General features: G+C 43.2%; 1 protein-coding gene across 10 annotated transcripts in view; it reads left to right on the forward strand.

The window, feature by feature from the left end:
- The first annotated feature begins 10482 nt into the window (after positions 1 to 10482).
- Positions 10483 to 20215, forward strand: part of LOC135557796 (1-phosphatidylinositol 4,5-bisphosphate phosphodiesterase beta-1-like) — a 232148-nt gene continuing 222415 nt past the window's right edge. For all 10 annotated transcript variants that reach the window (XM_064991408.1, XM_064991409.1, XM_064991410.1 and 7 more), the window contains exons 1-2: positions 10483 to 10833; positions 16543 to 16620. In XM_064991408.1, coding sequence (XP_064847480.1) covers positions 10735 to 10833; positions 16543 to 16620 — 177 coding nt within the window. In that variant the 5' untranslated portion in view covers positions 10483 to 10734. The remainder of the gene's footprint in view (positions 10834 to 16542; positions 16621 to 20215) is intronic.

Consider the following 20215-nt stretch of genomic DNA (forward strand, 5'->3'; position numbering starts at 1 on the left):
TTTTGGATCAAACACATTAAGAAGGAAATAAATTCCACAAATTAACTTTTAACAAGGCACACCTGTTGAGTGAAATGCATTCCAGGTGACTACCTCATGAAGCTGGTTGAGGGAATACCAAGAGTGTAGAAAAAAATAAAGAAAAACCCTGGATTGAGTAGGTGTGCCCAAACATTTGACTGGTACTGTATATATCATTTTTTTGTTTTAGCTGTAGTGGAGAATGTGCATTAAGTTCCAGGAGAAAGCCAGGGCTGGCCCAGAGTGGATGAAGGATCTCCATCTAACCATATGTCTTTGTTCATCCATATCTTTTATGCCTCTGGGCTGTAAGGAGATACTGCCGATGAAAGGTAAAGCCATACTCTGTAATGGAATTTGTGTACTGTAGCCACTTTTCAAAAAGATAATGTGTTATATATAAACATGTGGTATCCCTTTCGAAACAGCCGGTCTGGAGGGGGCAACTCAGACAGGATACACTGGATGTGAGAGGTCTGACAGGGTGCATTTACGGCCATATCTGACCTTATATCATGAAAACTTTTTTTATTTATTTCAGATGTTTCCGTGAGAGAGAGATGGAGAGAGAGAAAGAAGAGAGAAAATGGGGAGAGAGTAAGAAAGAAAGTGAGAAGAGGAGCAGGGGGTGAATGGAAGGAGGTGGAATGAGAGCGAGAGGCAGGTAGAAAGAGAGAGAGAAAGAACAAGAAGTGCAGAGAAAGGGATTTCCGACATGCCCGCTTCAGAGTGGAAGTTCAGATCTATTGGTGTCTGGATAGATATTTGAAAATGCATGCTTCTCGCTCGCTCACTCTTTTTATGTCTGTCTGTATGTTATTTTCACAATCCTTTGTTTTTTTGTTTTTTTGTTTGTGTGATTTAAACATTTTTACAGCATGGACCCCGGGCATGGTAACATTTTTACAGCATGGACCCCGGCATGGTAACATTTTTACAGCATGGACCCCGGCATGGTAACATTTTTACAGCATGGACCCCGGCATGGTAACATTTTTACAGCATGGACCCCAGCATGGTAACATTTTTATAAGCTTTGATGGAAACATCCACAAGCAGTGACGTGGGTCACCTTTTTCAACGAATAACCTACAGTATGCTTCCACCCACCCACTCACATAAATAAACAATACATTTTTAGAAATAGAAGAGTCTTTATGCTGACCCATACGCCATGCCATCGACTGTGCTGGCTATTTGAGGACATGCCTGTCACCCTGATGTAAATACACATACTTTTATCAACATACAGATGTCGGATCTTCATTTGAGGCAGTTTGCATTATAATTAATGTACATTTTTGAAGGGGTTGATACATTTTTTGTTAACCAAGACAGAATTTTCAAAGTGGAAATTGTCCTCCAGCTCCTTCCCCCATCTCCTACCCCCCGGGCCTCCGAGCCTCCGAGCCCCACAGCCTGGTCACTGGATCAAACCAGTGGTTGTGTTGGGTGGAGGTGGGAGGCTGGGAGGGGATGTGGGGGGGTGAGGAGGTAAGGGATGGTGTGTAACCTTATAAAAACATCTCCTTTGAACACTGTTTACCTCTGGGTCCGTATTAAGTCATGAATCAGGGGCCTGAGAGTGGCACGTCAAAGTGGAGGGTGAGGTAAGTCAGGTTCTTGTTGCATTCACTACCTCTCTAACTAAAACCCCCATGCAGCCTGGGTCCTGCGTCTTTCTCTGTGCTGTATGAATGGGGCATTGTGATGCGTCTCCGTCACCACAGTGAATTTTTTCACTTCTATTTGATCCTTCGACGAAGCCTGCTAATTGGCTAAGCGTGTTCCCAGGTCACGGTGAGGCGAGGTTCCTCTTTCCATAAATGCTGAGAGAGAGAGAGAGACAGAGAGAGAGAGAGAGAGAGAGAGAGAGAGAGAGAGAGAGAGAGGGACCGAGAGAGAGAGAGAGCTTCTACAGATGTTTCCCATGTTGTTTCCCCCCGCTAGCCTTCCAACTAGCTTTAGACCAGCTTCAGGCACTACATGCAATTCAATGTGGCACCAGGTAGCCTAGCGGTTAAGAGCGTTGGGTCGGTAACCCAAAAAGTTGCTGTTTCGAATCCCTGAACCGACTGGTTGAAAAAACTGTCATTGTGCTCTTTAGCAAGGCACTTGACCCTAATTGCCCTGGATAAGAGCATCTACTAAAATGTATTTGTGTCTGACATTCATGTCCAAGTTGTTTCCGCTCTTCTCTCCAAACACTAAAGCACTACATCTTTCTCCCATCATGCTCTGTTTTACGGTTGAATTGATAGTTCAGTTTTTTTAAGCCTTGTGTACTACTCCCTCCTGTCTGTCCAGATCAGATGTCATGATGGGATGATGACATGGGTTACTGTGAGGGTACTACTCCCTCCTGTCTGTCCAGATCAGATGTCATGATGGGATGATGACATGGGTTACTGTGAGGGTACTACTCCCGCCTGTCTGTCCAGATCAGGCCAGGTAGGTTAAATTCAGATTAGATTAGATTATATTTCCATGTCACTGTCCACCAATGACACCATTTATGAGGCTGAGGGCTGCTTTTGTTTTTGTCATGGAATTTCAATCTCCTCAACAGAGACTGAGGGCGGCTTCATAAGCCAGCAGTAAAGTCTAAGAGCAAGAGTGACAGTTATCCAACTAAGATACATTGCTCTATTTACTGTAGATCTTTCATCCAAGCCCATGATCCCACCTGTCATGAGCTGTGCATTGATAGAGGCAAGGGAACAACTTCAGATCTAACAAAGAGACAAATTGTGACAGTCTAAGCAGTGCCGGGCAGTGAACAAACTATACTGAAATGGTCTGCATGCTACAAGAGCCAGTGCTGGCTGTTTCATGTGCCTCAAACTCCTCTCTGATGGCAGTGGTCTTATGGCGCTGCCATGTGGTAGCAATAGAGAACTGACGATACCTTGAGGCGCTAGTGACCACTCAGGCTGTATTGGCAGCTGAGAAACAGCAGGGGACGCCAGTTCACCATGGGTACTCTCTATAGCGCCAGCAGGGTTCACACAAGGGACAACATAAAAGCCAGTCCATTAATCTGATCTCACGGAAGTTGTGGTAAAACACAACGAAATTGCTCATAGCTCTGGTGGTGACGATGATCTGGTATAAAATTAATAGACTTATTGTATACACATATTCCGTAATAATATTGTATATAATGGATTGCATTTTTTATACCTCATTTCGAGTGTTTGGAATTTGTCTCTCACTGGGGTGGATTTATTAAGTTTATACTTTAATCGAGACCAGGGGCAATATTAGCATGTAAATCTTAGTGGGGCAAAAAATATTTGTACATTATGCAGGTCAGCAAAGCCACTACACAACACAACACTAAACAATACATGAACTGCATTAGAACGGTGACAAACGCTGCCCACAAACTGTTAGGGCCTACACATAAATCTGTAACAACAGCAGAACCTTCTTCTCAGCACCATGGAGTGAATCCTTACCACCACTACACCTAGTGGAGCCTTGTCTGGCAGAGAAACAGTTCATTCAGCCTCATTTACTGCCGTTTTAAAAACATAGCTGATATGGCTGACTTGCTTAAACAAATGTGGTTTCTACTGACAATTAAAATGTACAAACTACGGCATAAGGGAACGATGAGCAGATAAGAGGGCATTCGTAATTTCGACTAAGACATTAATGAGCGAGCTAAGACGGACATAGTCAATATAATTATTTGTTCAGCACTTTTGAAATGTACAGCGACAGAATTCAGAACATATAAGCAGACAATGAAACCTCTTACAATATTCTATGATGACATTTCTCTAAAACAGGCAATAGGATACATTTGCACCACCAAGTCAGAACAGTAGACTAAGTTATGAGGGGTAAAGGGACCTAATTATTAGGGTTAGGCACATGGGCTGCTAACAGCTTACAACACAACATACACTTAGTATTACTTTTAGCTACAGTAACATATCTCCCAGGGATATTACATAATTTATGCCACAGAATACAAGACATTTCCGGACTCACCTTGTTATGGGCAAATTTTGTCATCAAACTTTGTCATCAAAGTCTGTCATTCTCTGGATTTATGATGCTTTCAAGACAATTGGGAACTCTGAAAAAAATAATTATGTTGAATCACGACATCAGTGATCTTCAGGTCGGAGCTCTGAAAAGAGGCCTCAGTTCCCAACCTACAATTTCTCTTCATATGACAAAGGATCGAAACTGATTTGCCAGCAGATTGTCGACTTGATTCATGATGATGACTGCTTGTCAAGCTTGCTGGCTACGATTTTGAAAGTACAGAGCCTTGCGAAAGTATTCGGCCCCCTTGAACTTTGCAACCTTTTGCCACATTTCAGGCTTCAAACATAAAGATATAAAACTGGATTTTTATGTGAAGAATCAACAACAAGTGGGACACAATCATGAAGTGGAACGACATTTATTGGATATTTCAAACTTTTTTAACAAATCAGAAACTGAAAAATTGGGTGTGCAAAATTATTCAGCCCCCTTAAGTTAATACTTTGTAGCACCACCTTTTGCTGCGATTACAGCTGTAAGTCGCTTGGGGTATGTCTCTATCAGTTTTGCACATCGAGAGACTGAAATGTTTTCCCATTCCTCCTTGCAAAACAGCTCGAGCTCAGTGAGGTTGGATGGAGAGCATTTGTGAACAGCAGTTTTCAGTTCTTTCCACAGATTCTCGATTGGATTCAGGTCTGGACTTTGACTTGGCCATTCTAACACCTGGATATGTTTATTTTTGAACCATTCCATTGTAGATTTTGCTTTATGTTTTGGATCATTGTCTTGTTGGAAGACAAATCTCCATCCCAGTCACAGGTCTTTTGCAGACTCCATCAGGTTTTCTTCCAGAATGGTCCTGTATTTGGCTCCATCCATCTTCACATCAATTTTAACCATCTTCCCTGTCCCTGCTGAAGAAAAGCAGGCCCAAACCATGATGCTGCCACCACTATATTTGACAGTGGGGATGGTGTGGTCAGGGTGATGAGCTGTGTTGCTTTTACGCCAAACATAACATTTTGCATTGTTGCCAAAAAGTTCAATTTTGGTTTCATCTGACCAGAGCACCTTCTTCCACATGTTTGGTGTGTCTCCCAGGTGGCTTGTGGCAAACTTTAAACGACACTTTTTATGGATATCTTTAAGAAATGGCTTTCTTCTTGCCACTCTTCCATAAAGGCCAGATTTGTGCAATATACGACTGATTGTTGTCCTATGGACAGAGTCTCCCACCTCAGCTGTAGATCTCTGCAGTTCATCCAGAGTGATCATGGGCCTCTTGGCTGCATCTCTGCTGTTGTTCTGGGATTTATTAGCACTTTTCACACCAAAGTATGTTCATCTCTAGGAGACAGAACGCGTCTCCTTCCTGAGTGGTATGACGGCTGCGTGGTCCCATGGTGTTTATACTTGCATATTATTGTTTGTACACATGAAGGTGGTACCTTCAGGCATTTGGAAATTGCTCCCAAGGATGAACCAGACTTGTGGAGGTCTACACTTTTTTTTCTGAGGTCTTGGCTGATTTCTTTTGATTTTCCAATGATGTCAAGTAAAGAGGCACTAAGTTTGAAGGTAGGCCTTGAAATACATCCACTGGTACACCTCCAATTGACTCAAAGGATGTCAATTAACCTATCAGAAGTAGATGTCCTAACCGACTTGCCAAAACTATAGTTTGTTTGTTCAAATATTTTTTATTGAACACACAAGAATGGTGTATAGGTATAAAAGACAGGTATACAATTATTATCTAAACATAAAAGAGCAGACAGGAACACCAAGACCCAGAGTTCTGGGTACAAAACAAATATTACAAAACAAGACATACAAACAAGGACATGTAGAAAGAATGAGGGTAGTTGTCACCCCCCCACCTATCCCCCCCCTTTATCCCCCCCTTATTCCTCCCCAACTGCTCGGGTGGCGAGGCCAGCACATGCTGCCCAAAGAAAGGTAGATTAAAATATTACAATTGAGAGTGCCTTAAGATGTACAAATTCACAGTGCCGAGGAAAGGCTGCCAGATTTGATCAAATGTTGATAATTTATTGTTCAGAATATATATAATTATTTCTAAGTGTACAGTTTTTGCCAATTTGCTGAGCCATAATTTGGTAGAGGGCGCTTCCCTCCTTTTCCAAAACAACAATATACATTCTTTTGCCGAAATGAGACTGTTGTTTTGGGGGGTTGGTTAATCCGTTTAGGGACTGAGACACTCCCAGGATTATCACAAGCGGGTCTGGGTCTATTGAAGTCTCCAAAAAATTCCACCCCAATAACCATGCAAGCTAGAGCATAGGGCAAAGCAGTGGAGTAGTGTACCCTGAGCAGCCTGACATTTATCACACATAGGGGATGTATCAGGAAATATCCTATGCAGTTTAGTTTTGGAGTAGTGTAATCTGTGTAATACCTTGAATTGTATGAGACGATGTCTGGAATTAATGGAGCATGTGTGGATATACTCCAAGCTCTCCTCCCAGTGTGCCGCCGAAATGTCCGTCCCTAGTTCTTCCTCCCATTTTGCCTTGATGGCATCTGTAGAAGGTGTGCTAACAGATTGAAAAGCATCATATAGATGAGATATCAGTTTGTCTGAGGTGGGGCATCTTTTTATGCATCCGTCAAACATGGAAGGTTTAGCGTTTACCAAATGTTGGCAGGTGTTTTCTAACATAGTCTCTAATTTGTAGGTATCTGAATAAGTTACTTCTGGGAAGATTATAAGTTTCCCTCAGCAACTCAAATGAGGCAAAAAAAACAACATAGTTTGTTAACAAGAAATGTGTGGAGTGGTTGAAAAATGAGTTTTAATGACTCCAACCTAAGTGTATGTAAACTTACAACTTCAACTTCAAAGAATTTTGAAAAGAATAATGGGCAAATGTTACACAATCCAGGTGTGGAAAGCTCTTAGAGACATACCCAGAAAGACTCACAGCTGTAATCTCTGCCAAAGGTACTTCTACAAAGTATTGACTCAGGGGTGTAAATGAGATCTTATGTAAATGAGATCTCTCTGTATTTCCTTTTCCGGAAATTGGCTAAAAATAAAAAAGCATGTTTTCACTTTGTCATTATTGGGTATTGTGTGTAGACGAGTGTGTAGATGAGTGAGAAAAACAAGTCAATTGAATCCTTTTTGAATTCAGTCTGTAACACATCAAAATGTGGACTAGTCAAGGGGTATGAATACTTTCTGAAGGCACTGTATGTGATCGTACACAAATGTAAGCAAGGTTCGCATCATGTTTTCAAATGTAAGAAAGGTTTGCATTATGTTTTCAAATGTAAGAAAGGTTTGAATTATGTTTTCATCAAATGTTAAATCTGTTTGGACTTATTGCGGTCAATTTGCAATCTAAAGCTTATTTTTTAAATAATTTTCTAGCCCCCTGCCCATCCACTCCAGAAAAATGTGGTGTGCAGCTGAATCTAGTGCTTGATGATCCCTGTCCTCTGGTGCAACCTTGTGTGTGGTTTGGAGCACTACTGTGCTATTCAGAGAAATGTTACCAAACTATTTTTGTGTTCGACAGTTATGGTAGAAGAGAGCAATAGGAGCTAGCCTAGTTATTGGAGCGCTGGGCCAGTAACTGAAAGGTCACCATTTTGAATACCGGAGCTGACAAGGTGAAAAATCTGTTGCTGTGCCCTTGAGCAAGACACTCAACCCTACTTGCTCCAGGAGTGCTGTACAATGGTGACCTTGGCCTTGAACCCACTCCCTGAAGCTGTCTCTGGGGGAGTTGGGATATGCAAGAAACACGATTCCATTACAAACTTGTGTGTAATAGGACAAATATAAGCACCCGTAAAATGATTATAATAAAGTGGCCGTGGTATCTCAGACCGTATACCATGGCTATGACAAAACATGTGTTTGTACTGCTCTAATTAGGTTGGTAACCAGTTTATAACAGCAATAAGGCTCCTCAGGGGTTTCTTTTTGTTTCTAAGAACAGCCATTTGCTGTGGTATATTGGCCATATACCACACCTCCGTGGGCCTTCTTCTTTAATTATACTACAACAAAGCCATATAGCGCACTGTTCTTAATATAATGGCATCCACCCCTGGCGATTTGATTCTTCTAACAGATTGACTCATAAAAGTGAACTATTTACAATAGTAGAGATCTTTCGCTATATGGTTTCTGATCGCTATAAGTGGTTGAAGTTTATGGTAGGTCTGTGTGTTAATAAGCTGAGTGCAATGTAGTTTCTTTGTTTGGTGTGTAATGAAGCTTTACATCAGACATGAGGCTGTGGGTTATTGAAAGGACACACAACTGACTTCAAATCCAGGTTTGTTTGCCCGCAGTGCTGCTGTTCACAAAATAGCCTTTTGAAAGATGCACACACGCACACACACACACACACACACACACTCACACTCACACACACACACGCACACTCACACTCACACACACACACACACACACACACACACACACACACACACACTCACACTCACACACACACACACTCACGCACACGCACACTCACACGCACTCGCTCACGCACACGCACACACGCACACACTCACACACACACACACGCTCACACACACACGCTCACACACACACACACACACACACACACACACACACACACACACACACACACACTCACGCACACTCACGCACACGCACACGCTCACGCTCATGCACACACTCACACACACACTCACACACACACACACTCACAGTCACACACACACTCACACTCGCACACACGCACACACGCTCACACGCACACACTCACACACACACACACACACACACACACACACACACTCACACACTCACACACCCACACACACGCACACACGCACACACGCACACACGCACACACTCACACACACACACACACTCACACACTCACACACACACACTCACACACGCACACACTCACACACTCACACACACACACACACACTCACACACTCACACACACACACTCACACACGCACACACTCACACACGCTCACACGCTCACACGCACACACTCACTCACAGTCACACACACACTCACACTCGCACACACGCACACACGCTCACACGCACACACACACACACACACACACACACTCGCACACCCGCACACACGCACACACGCACACACGCTCACACACACACACACACACACTCACACACTCACACACTCACACACACACACTCACACACGCACACACGCACACACTCACACACGCTCACACGCTCACACGCACACACTCACACACACACACACACACACACACACACACACACACACACACACACACACACACACTCACACTCACACTCACACTCACACTCACACTCACACTCACACACCCACACACACACACACACACACACACACACACACACACACACTAGTCCCAGAGGTGTGTGTGTCAGGAGTAATCAATCATTATTGACGTGGGACAAGAAGCCAGCACCACTTCCATTTCACACAGACATGAAATCTGTCAGTCAAGGTTTTGAGGAGTTTGCCATGTTTGATAGCTGGAGGTACACTGACCACCATGAGGAGAACGGCAGTATGAATATTGGTACATTCCTTTTAGGACATTTTAGGAAGTGGTGTGGGCGTTTTGATACCCAGAAGGACCCTTCTGACAACAAAGTCAAAACTCTAAAAATCTTTTGACCCATGTCTCTGTGACTGTGACTATGACTGACAGTTCAGCCCTCTCAGAAGTTGTTTTCTTCTCTGCAGTTCTCTGAAGAAGTACTTGCAGCGTGAGTGGGTAGAGTGATGGAGGAGGACCAGTCATTGACTGTCACCATCAGAGAGATGGGAAATGTCTTCTCCAATCAAATCAAGGAGAGAGGGACAACACTTCAAGGTATAAATAATCATATAGAATTGGAGATAATTGTCTTTTGAGTCATCTGAAGTTGTGATCAGTTGTGTGCTGATGATATAGACACAACACATCTGTAGCACATTCTTCATCTGAAACTATCCCTATCCTTGTTTCCCATGGAAAAGCATCTTGCACTATGTTCAGTACAGTTCAGTCAGGTGACAGTGGAACTAGAGGAGGTCCAACATCTTGTCCATAAAATAATCTGTGAGTAAAAACATCTGTTACATATTGTTTACAATAATTATCCTTCCAACTGTCAGTCAACATCATCACACATCCAAGAGTGCTTGTGGTCAATTTGGCCACTTATCTCACTTGTGTAACAGTGCTCTCTGCTCTCTCGTTGTGTGTGTGTGTGTGTGTGTGTGTGTGTGTGTGTGTGTGTGTGTGTGTGTGTGTGTGTGTGTGTGTGTGTGTGTGTGTGTGTGTGTGTGTGTGTGTGTGTGTGTGATGTTGCCTACTATCCAAGATGCCTTGAGCGCAGGGAGGCGCTAGATCACATTAGAGCCACTGAACTCGTCCCCCGCATTAACTGTTTTTAAATGGGAGTGCAGACACACTCATTCAGTCTCTCTCTCTCCCTCTCGTCACCAGCGGACTTCACTCGGTCCCTCCGCTGCGCCTGGAGCTTCAAAGCAAAGACCCGCTAACCCATGCGGGGATTAGATACTATCAACACTAGTGGGGTTTTGGTCGGCCTACAGTTCTTCGCAGCAGAAGGGTAATTTCGTTTAGGAAAGAAGGCAAAAGGGAGAGAAAGGGCGAAGGAATTAAAACAGTTTCTTCTGCTGTCGGTTGAGGAGAGTAGATGAGTCAATGGCCGGAGCTCAGCCAGGAGTTCACGCGCTGCAGCTCAAGCCCGTGTTTGTGAGTGAGAGCCTGAGAAAGGGCAACAAATTTATGAAATGGGATGATGTAAGTATTATTTTTTTGTCCGAATGGACGGGTTTGTCACTGTCCTTTGTGTAGCCAATGTTTGTTACACATTTACCACGGCACTGTAACGCATGTGTTACACATTTACCACGGCACTGTAACGCATGTGTTACGCATTTACCACGGCACTGTAACGCATGTGTTACACATTTACCACGGCACTGTAACGCATGTGTTACACATTTACCACGGCACTGTAACGCATGTGTTATGCATTTGCCACAGTGCAACAGTCTCAACTGGCTGTTTAAGGGAATAGTAAACTATCGTTTTACCTCGGTTATAGCGTTTTGGCTGGTGATATGAAAGCGCTATAGTTGTGTGACAATCTAAAACGTGGAAACAACACAGTTAATTCGAATGTTTGGTTTACATTTCATGGTCTGCGTGCATGTATGTTTCTGTATGTGTGCGCAATCCGTGCGCGTACGTGCGTGCCTTTTCAGATTGCTCATTGCCTTGAATTAACCGTGTAACAGAGAAAGCTGACACAATAGTGTGATATTGAATCCATAAGTCGTTTCAAAACGGTATACAGATCCACCTGAATCTCTACAAAACTATACAATTGAACGTTTTAAACCTCGAGTTGAATGAGTTGTATACTGGTAGCCTATCACCAGTCTCTATTGTAATACCCAATACCCACGCCAGTCAGTAGCAGCTAAATGACCTTGATTAAAATGTATTGCGCACCGCTGTTTAGCACGGCTCTGCTAGAAGCCTGTCGTTTCTGGGTGAGATTAGCCTACATTAAAAGAAGGCTACTTACTGCAAAGCGTTTCTCATAGATATTTCTCATAGCTAAAACAACTTGTTTTATTTTCCACACAGCATGGACATGTGGAAAGAAAAAAGGTTTGCAACTTACGTTTTTTTTTCGCCGAGGGAGCCTAAATAAATAACATGCAATTGTCAAGTAGCCAATTAACAACGGAGTATTTGGTGGAATCTGCGTTGGAAACGCCGCTGTGTGCACCTGCCAACTGTGTGATGGTGATTGCTATAGCGGAACTGTTGACTGATACTGCGGTGTTATCATTGTCGTTGTAGCAGAGCAGCGCAAACAAGCGATGACAGTGTATTCCGATATTTTGACAGGCATCAAACATCGTCACAGTGTCAGTCTAATACGCAACTACCTTTTTATACATACACATTAATGAGTCTTTAATAGCAATTAAAAATGTATCTCTTTCCTCTCTCTCCTGTCTCTCTCGGTCTCTCTTTCCTGTCTCTCTGTCTCTCTCTCCCTTCTCTCCTGTCTCTCCTATATCTCCTGTCTCTCTTCTCTCTCCTGTCTCTCTCTCCTCTCTCTCCTGTCTCTCTCTGTCTCTCCCGTCTCTCTCTCCTGTCTCCTGTCTCTCCTGTCTCTTTCTCCTGTCTCTCTCTCCTGTCTCTCCTGTCTCTCTCCTCTCTCTCCTGTCTCTCCTGTCACTCTGTCTCTCTCTCCTCTCTCTCCTGTCTCTCTCTCCTGTCTCTCTCCTCTCTCTCCTGTCTCTCCTATCTCTCAGTCGCTCTCTCCTCTCTCCTGTCTCTCTTTCCTCTCTCTCCTGTCTCTCATGTCTGTCTCTCCTCTCTCTCCTGTCTCTCCTCTCTCTCCTGTCTCTCCTGTCTGTCTCTCCTGTCTCTCAGTCTCTCTCTCCTGTCTCTCCTGTCTCTCCTGTCGCTGTCTCTCTCTCTCTCTCTCTCTCTCTCTCTCTCTCTCTCTTTCTCTCTCTCTCTCTCTCTCTCTCTCTCCTCTCTCCCCTGTCTCTCTGTCTCTCTCTCTCTCCTTTCTCCGTCTGTATATGGTGGTATGCTGTGAGGGGTGTGAGGTGTGTGTGTTTCCCCATGTTGATGTGTTATCGTGTGCTAGCCGTGTTTTTGTAGTTTTCGGATTAGGGTGGGGACCTCTTCCATGGCCACTTTCCAGACCCCGCAGCCCACCAAGTCTTTCCTGACACACACACACACACACACACACATGCATATAGAGAGACAGAGGGTAGGAAGAGACACAGGGGAGAGACAGAGGGGATAGAGAGAGAGACAGAGGGGAGCGAGAGAGACAGAGGGGATAGAGAGAGAGACAGAGGGGATATAGAGAGACAGAGGCAGACAGATATAGATCATCCAGTAAGTTCGAAATCAAAACCTTTCCCCTGTCTCAGCTGGATGTCAGAAAATAAGTGTCATGGTAACCATGGGGAACCTTGACCATACATGACCAAACAGTGGAGCAAGGAGAGTGGAGTGATTGGTACGATATTGAGCCAAGATGGAAACAAAATCCTCTCAGCATGGTGGAGATGGCATGGAGTGGCCAGAATGCAGTTATTGTATTACAGATGTAGGATCTTAATTTGATCACTATTTTGTTGCTGAGAATTGTCCTATCACACAGTTATATCAACAGTACCATACTTTTCATGTAGCTTACTGTTGGCCAGCTTATAAGCCTGATCACATATCAAGCAACATTAGGGACAAATGGTTCAGGTTTATTTTGCTGTGACAATATAGATCAAATTAAGATCCTACATATGTACACTGTCTGACACAAGTGTTGTAAAGCAAAGAGAAAGGAAGAAGGAGAGAGGGAGAGGGAAGGGAGGGTAGAGGGAAGGGCGGGAGAAGGGAGAGAGGGAGAGGGAAGGGAGGGAAAGAAATACAGAGAAGAAGAGAGGAAGCAGGAAAGAGATTTTATCAAGTATTTCTCATACCAAATCCTTTCTGTGTGTTTGAAGACCATTTTACTTCGTAAACTCCATCTGTCTGTACTGCTAATCACCCAGACATTGTTATAATGCAGAAGCTAAACAATCAGAACAATCCCTGTTTTTAGGCTCTGGCTAATGGTATGGAACACCACTGTGAGGGGTGGATCCACAGTCCACGGAGGCTGTCCCAACTCTGTCTGCCTGCTTCCCTCTGTCCCTTCACTCAAAGGAGAGCTGAGACAAAACCTCTTAACGATCACAATTACTCCTAAATTGGAAAAACTCCTTGTAATGATGGCGATTTTCTTCCCTGGTGTAAGATTTTGTCGGAAAGAAATTGAGAAAACCTTTTAGCTCTTAAGACTAGTCTATCCTCTGAGTTGTGTGTGAATGCAGACCCAGAGAGTGAGAGTCAGTGAGTCACCCCCCCCCCCCTCCCCCAATGATAGCCTCTGAGGAAGTCATAATGACTTCATGTGTGCGTAGCTGTGGCCAGGGAGAGTTGGGAGATGAAGAAGAGGAGAAGATGGCCAAAACGCAGCCTGGTGAAACCATGTGAAGAACAATGATGAACGCAGCGATCAGGCTTGTTCCACCAGGCTTGTGAAAATGTCTGTTTTCACATCATTCAGCAGATTGTCCAATGGCCACCAGCCATCTTTAACTCTCTCAGACTGATGATGCAACATAATCCATCAATCCTCTGTGAAGTTTAGGACTAATGGGAAAGTCGTTTTTGTCAACCGGTGACAAACCCTACAACCATTGTCATAGTCTTAATATCTCAGTTTTGTCATCAACTCTATATACCAGGACTTGATATAGTGCATCTTCCCTCTGATTTGTCATGAGTCATGGCATGTTCTTCACATGTGTAAGTTGACCAAATCAATCCTTCTTGAATCTGTTACAGAGTCACAACGAATCGTCGTTGCCATAGCAAACGTCACCATAGCAAGTGCTTAAAATTCTCTCACAAACCATTTTCAGCATCTTGCATATGGATGTTTTCTTGTTCTGTCTGTCTGTCTGTCTGTCTGTCTGTCTGTCTCTCTGTCTGTCTGTCTCTCTGTCTGTCTGTCTCTTCCAGGTCCCTCTTTGTTTATCACTTTTGCTATCTGCCTCAGTGTCTCTCACACATTCATTCTTTTCATCTCTCTCTCTCTCTCTCTCTCTCTCTCTCCCTTCCTGCCCCCAGTCAGACAGCTATAGATCCTAGACATACAGTATAATAAATACTAGACATCTAGGGCCAGTTTCCCAGACCCAGATGAATTGCTTAATTGTGTTAAGAACCACACCAGTGAGGAAGCACCTGCTTTCAATATATTTTGTATCCCTAATTTACACGTGTTTCCTTTATTTTGGCAGTTACCTGTATATAATTTGCACCATAACATGATGTCATAGAACACATCCTTCAGCATAATGAACAACATACAGTCATAGACCTATACCATACAGTTGTAGATCTATACCATACAGTCGTAGATCTATACCATACAGTTGTAGATCTATACCATACAGTCGTAGATTTATACATACAGTCGTAGGTCTATACCATACAGTCGTAGATCTATACCATAGAGTCGTCGATCTATGCCATACAGTCGTAGATCTATACCATACAGTCGTAGGTCTATACCATACAGTTGTAGATCTATACCATACAGTTGTAGATCTATACCATACAGTCGTAGATCTATACCATACAGTCGTAGGTCTATACCATACAGTTGTAGATCTATACCATACAGTCGTAGATCTATACCATACAGTCTTAGGTCTATACCATACAGTTGTAGATCTATACCATACAGTCATAGATCTATACCATACAGTCGTAGATCTATACCATACAGTCGTAGGTCTATACCATACAGTTGTAGACCTATACCATACAGTCATAGACCTATACCATACAGTCATAGACCTATACCATACAGTCGTAGGTCTATACCATACAGTCGTAGATCTATACCACACAGTTGTAGGTCTATACCATACAGTCATACACCTATACCACACAGTTGTAGATCTATACCATACAGTCATAGGTCTATACCATTCAGTTGTAGATCTATACCATACAGTCGTAGACCTATACCATACAGTCGTCGATCTATACCATACAGTCGTAGACCTATACCATACAATCGTAGGTCTATACCATACAGTCGTAGGTCTATACCATACAGTCATAGATCTATACCATACAGTCGTCGATCTATACCATACAGTCATAGACCTATACCATACAGTCGTCGATCTATACCATACAGTCGTAGACCTATACCATACAATCGTAGGTCTATACCATACAGTCGTAGATCTATACCATACAGTCATAGACCTATACCATACAGTCATAGACCTATACCATACAGTCGTCGATCTATACCATACAGTCGTAGGTCTATACCATATAGTTGTAGATCTATACCATACAGTCGTAGATCTATACCATACAGTCATACACCTATACCACACAGTTGTAGATCTATACCATACAGTCGTAGATCTATATCATACAGTCGTAGATCTATACCATACAGTCGTAGATCTATATCATTTTTTCTCAGAAAACCATTAGTTTTGGTTCTGTGATGCAACATGGCGATATGGGAATCGTTTAAAAGTGTGTTCAGTGGTGTTGTATATAATCCTGTGTGATTCTTCAGGGTAAGGAAGGACAGACAGGAAGATAACCATCCAGTTTGTTCAGCTGAGCGCTGCGCTGGGCTGGTGACTACGGACAGAAACACCACAGCTTTTTATAGAAACAGCCAATAATATCTGCAGTTGCTATGTAAAGACGGCCCTGGCCTAGGGCTGCCAATCTGTGTGTGTGTGCGTGTGCGTGTGTGTGTGTGTAGGATGGTGTCTCTCACAGACAATAACATGCACGGCAGCTTACTCCTTTTTCTATCGGACACACACGCATACATTTCCCTCTCTCACAAACGGTACCTTTCTCTCTCTACAGGACTCTACTACGGTGACCCCTGTGACCTTGCGAGTCGACCCCCAGGGCTACTTCCTGTACTGGACTGACCAGAACAAGGTAAGAACAAAGATATTACACGCAAGCAAGATAATAACAAAGATATTACACGGAAGGAGGATAATAACCAATGGTTACACGTTCAGTGACATCCCATTTCCTTCTCAAAGATCAAGAGGACTTGGGTTGAACCAAGAAACACTTGATTTTTTATAGGCAGAGATATTAGAGATACTCTTCATTTAGAAGGAAATAAATTTAGGAGAAATCGGGTTGTCCTTATTGTGACACTGAAAGAAAAAACATATGACATATTATCCTAAGCATACTTACTTCTTGGTCACCTCCCTGACCAAGGCCCTTCTCCCCCGATTGCTGTTTGGCCGGACGGACAGCTCGCAGAAGAATCTTGGTTCTTCCAAACTTCTTCCATTTAAGAATTATGGAGGCCATTGTGTTCTTGGGGACCTTCAATGCTGCCAATATGTTTTGGTACCCTTACCCAGATCTGTGCCTCGACACAATCCTTTCTCAGGGCTCTACGGATAATTCCTTTGACCTCATGGCTTGGTTTTTTCTCTGACATGCACTGTCAACTGTGGGACCTTATATAGACAGTTTTGTGCCTTTCCAAATCATATCTAAATCAATTGAATTTACCGCAGGTGGACTCCAATAAAGTTGTAGAAACATCTCAAGTGTTATGTACTTGAGTGAAGACCCAAAAGCGGTTTTAACAGAAAACAGAGTTCTTTAATGAAAAACAGGAATGGCATAAATCCTCTTCCAACGTTGACAATGGAACAAAAAGAACGTAGTATAGTGCAGGATGCACCTGCCAGGCAGACTCCGACAGGATAGGACAAGGTGGAAGCAAACGAGACGACAGCTTGCTTCTGGCATCAAAAACACAAACAAGAATCAGACCCTGAAAGTAGCAGGAACAGAGAGAGAAATAGAGACCTAATCAGAGGGGGAAGAGAGAACAGGTGTGAAAGAGTGAATGAGCTAGTTAGGGGAGATGTAGAACAGCTGAAGAATGAGAGACAGAGAAGGTAACCTAAAAAGACCAGCAGAGAGAGACAGAGTGAAGAGAAAGGACAGGAACAGACATAACAAGACATGACATCAAGGTGATGGAAACAGGATGCACCTGAGCTCAATTTCGAGTCTCATAGCAAATGGTCTCAATAGTTTTGTAAATAAGGTATTTCTGTTTATTTTTTTTGATAAATGTGCCAACCTGTTTTCACTTTGTCATTAAGGGGTGTTATGTGTAGATTGCTGAGGAAAGTGTTTTATTTAATCAATTTTAGAATAAGGCTGTAACGTAACAAAATTAGGATAAAGTCAAGGGGTCTGAATACTTTCCGAAAGCATTGTATACTAGCTTTACCTCCTCACTGCAGTCGTATACTGTATGTGATGTGAACTGAGCTGAATCAGTGACATTTAGACAGGCAGTTATTCCTAAAAACTTCTTTATTACCACGACCAGTCAGACAGGAGTTGAGAGGGGAGCAGAGGGGAGGGGAAGAGAGGGGAGGAGAGGAGAGGGGAGGAGAGGAGAGGGGAAGAGAGGAGAGGGGAAGAGAGGGGAAGAGAGGGGAGGAGAGGAGAGGAGTTGAGAGGGGAGGGGAGGGGAGGGAGGGAGGGAGGAGAGGAGAGGAGAGGAGAGGAGTTGAGAGGAGAGGAGTTGAGAGGAGAGGAGTCGCGAGGAGAGGAGAGGAGTTGAGAGGATAGGAGAGGAGTTGAGAGGAGAGGAGTTGAGAGGAGTGAAAAGGAGAGGAGAGGAGTGAAGTGGAGAGGAGAGGAGAGGAAAGGATAGGAGAGGAGTGGAGAGGAGAGGAGAGGGGAGGAGAGGAGAGGAGAGGACAGGAGAGGAGAGGAGAGGAGAGGAGAGGAGAGGAGAGGAGAGGAGAGGAGAAGAGAAGAGAAGAGAGGAGAAGAGAAGAGAAGAGAAGAGAAGAGAAGAGAAGAGAAGAGAAGAGAAGAGAAGAGAGGAGAGGAGAGGAGAGGAGAGGAGAGGAGAGGAGAGGAGAGGAGAGGAGAGGAGAGGAGAGGAGAGGAGAGGAGAGGAGAGGAGAGGAGAGGAGAAGAGTCAGGAAACCCCTCTGTTCTAACCATTTTCCCTAAAGAGGAAAGGCCATTAGTGAAGAGGACAGGAGAAGACCAGAGGTGTGTGTGTGTGCGTGTGCATGTGTGTGTGTATGCGCGTGCCTGTGTGTGTACACGTGTGCCAGGGTTGGTGCGTGCTTGCATGTGTGCCAGGGCCCATGTGTGTGTGTGTGTGGGGGGGGGGATATAAAGGCAGAGAGTCATCATCTATATCTCAGTATATAAACACAGAGAGTCATCATCTATATCCCAGTATATAAACACAGAGAGTCATCATCTATATCTCAGTATATAAACACAGAGTCATCATCTATATCTCAGTATATAAACACAGAGTCATCATCTATATCTCAGTATATAAACACAGAGAGTCATCATCTATCTCTCAGTATATAAACACAGAGTCATCATCTATCTCTCAGTATATAAACACAGAGAGTCATCATCTATATCTCAGTATATAAACACAGAGTCATCATCTATCTCTCAGTATATAAACACAGAGTCATCATCTATATCTCAGTATATAAACACACATAGTCATCATCTATCTCTCAGTATATAAACACAGAGTCATCATCTATATCTCAGTATATAAACACACATAGTCATCATCTATATCTCAGTATATAAACACAGAGTCATCATCTATATCTCAGTATATAAACACAGAGAGTCATCATCTATCTCTCAGTATATAAATACAGAGAGTCATCATCTCTCAGAGAGTCAGCTACATCTCAAATCAAAATAACTACTACTTCAAGGTCACAGAGCGAGCGACGTCACCAATTGAAACACTATTAGCGCGCACCTCGCTAACAAGCTAGCCACTTCACATCGGTTACACATGTAGAACTCTGTGTGGAAAGGGTTCTGCATGGAACTCAAACGGGGTTCTTCCTGGAACCAAAAAGGGTTCTTCAAAGGGTTCTCTTATGGGGACAGAGTGTGTAAGTACAGTATGTATTTGTGTGTACATGTACTGTTACAATGTGTCTTAACATAGTGTATCTGCAGTGTTACTGTACTGTTACAATGTGTCTTACCATAGTGTATCTGCAGTGTTACTGTACTGTTACAATGTGTCTTACCATAGTGTATCTGAGGGGTAATGTACTGTTACAATGTGTCTTACCATAGTGTATCTGCAGTGTTACTGTACTGTTACAATGTGTCTTAACATAGTGTATCTGCAGGGTAATGTACTGTTACAATGTGTCTTAACATAGTGTATCTGCAGTGTTACTGTACTGTTACAATGTGTCTTAACATAGTGTTTCTGCAGGGTAATGTACTGTTACAATGTGTCTTAACATAGTGTATCTGCGGGGTAGTGTACTGTTACAATGTGTCTTACCATAGTTTATCTGCAGTGTTACTGTACTGTTATAATGTGTCTTAACATAGTGTATCTGCAGTGTTACTGTACTGTTACAATGTGTCTTAACATAGTGTATCTGCAGTGTTACTGTACTGTTACAATGTTTCTTAACATAGTGTAGCTGCAGTGTTACTGTACTGTTATAATGTGTCT

The sequence above is a fragment of the Oncorhynchus masou genome, chromosome 16 (assembly GCF_036934945.1).
Source record: "Oncorhynchus masou masou isolate Uvic2021 chromosome 16, UVic_Omas_1.1, whole genome shotgun sequence".
NCBI lineage: Eukaryota > Metazoa > Chordata > Actinopteri > Salmoniformes > Salmonidae > Oncorhynchus > Oncorhynchus masou.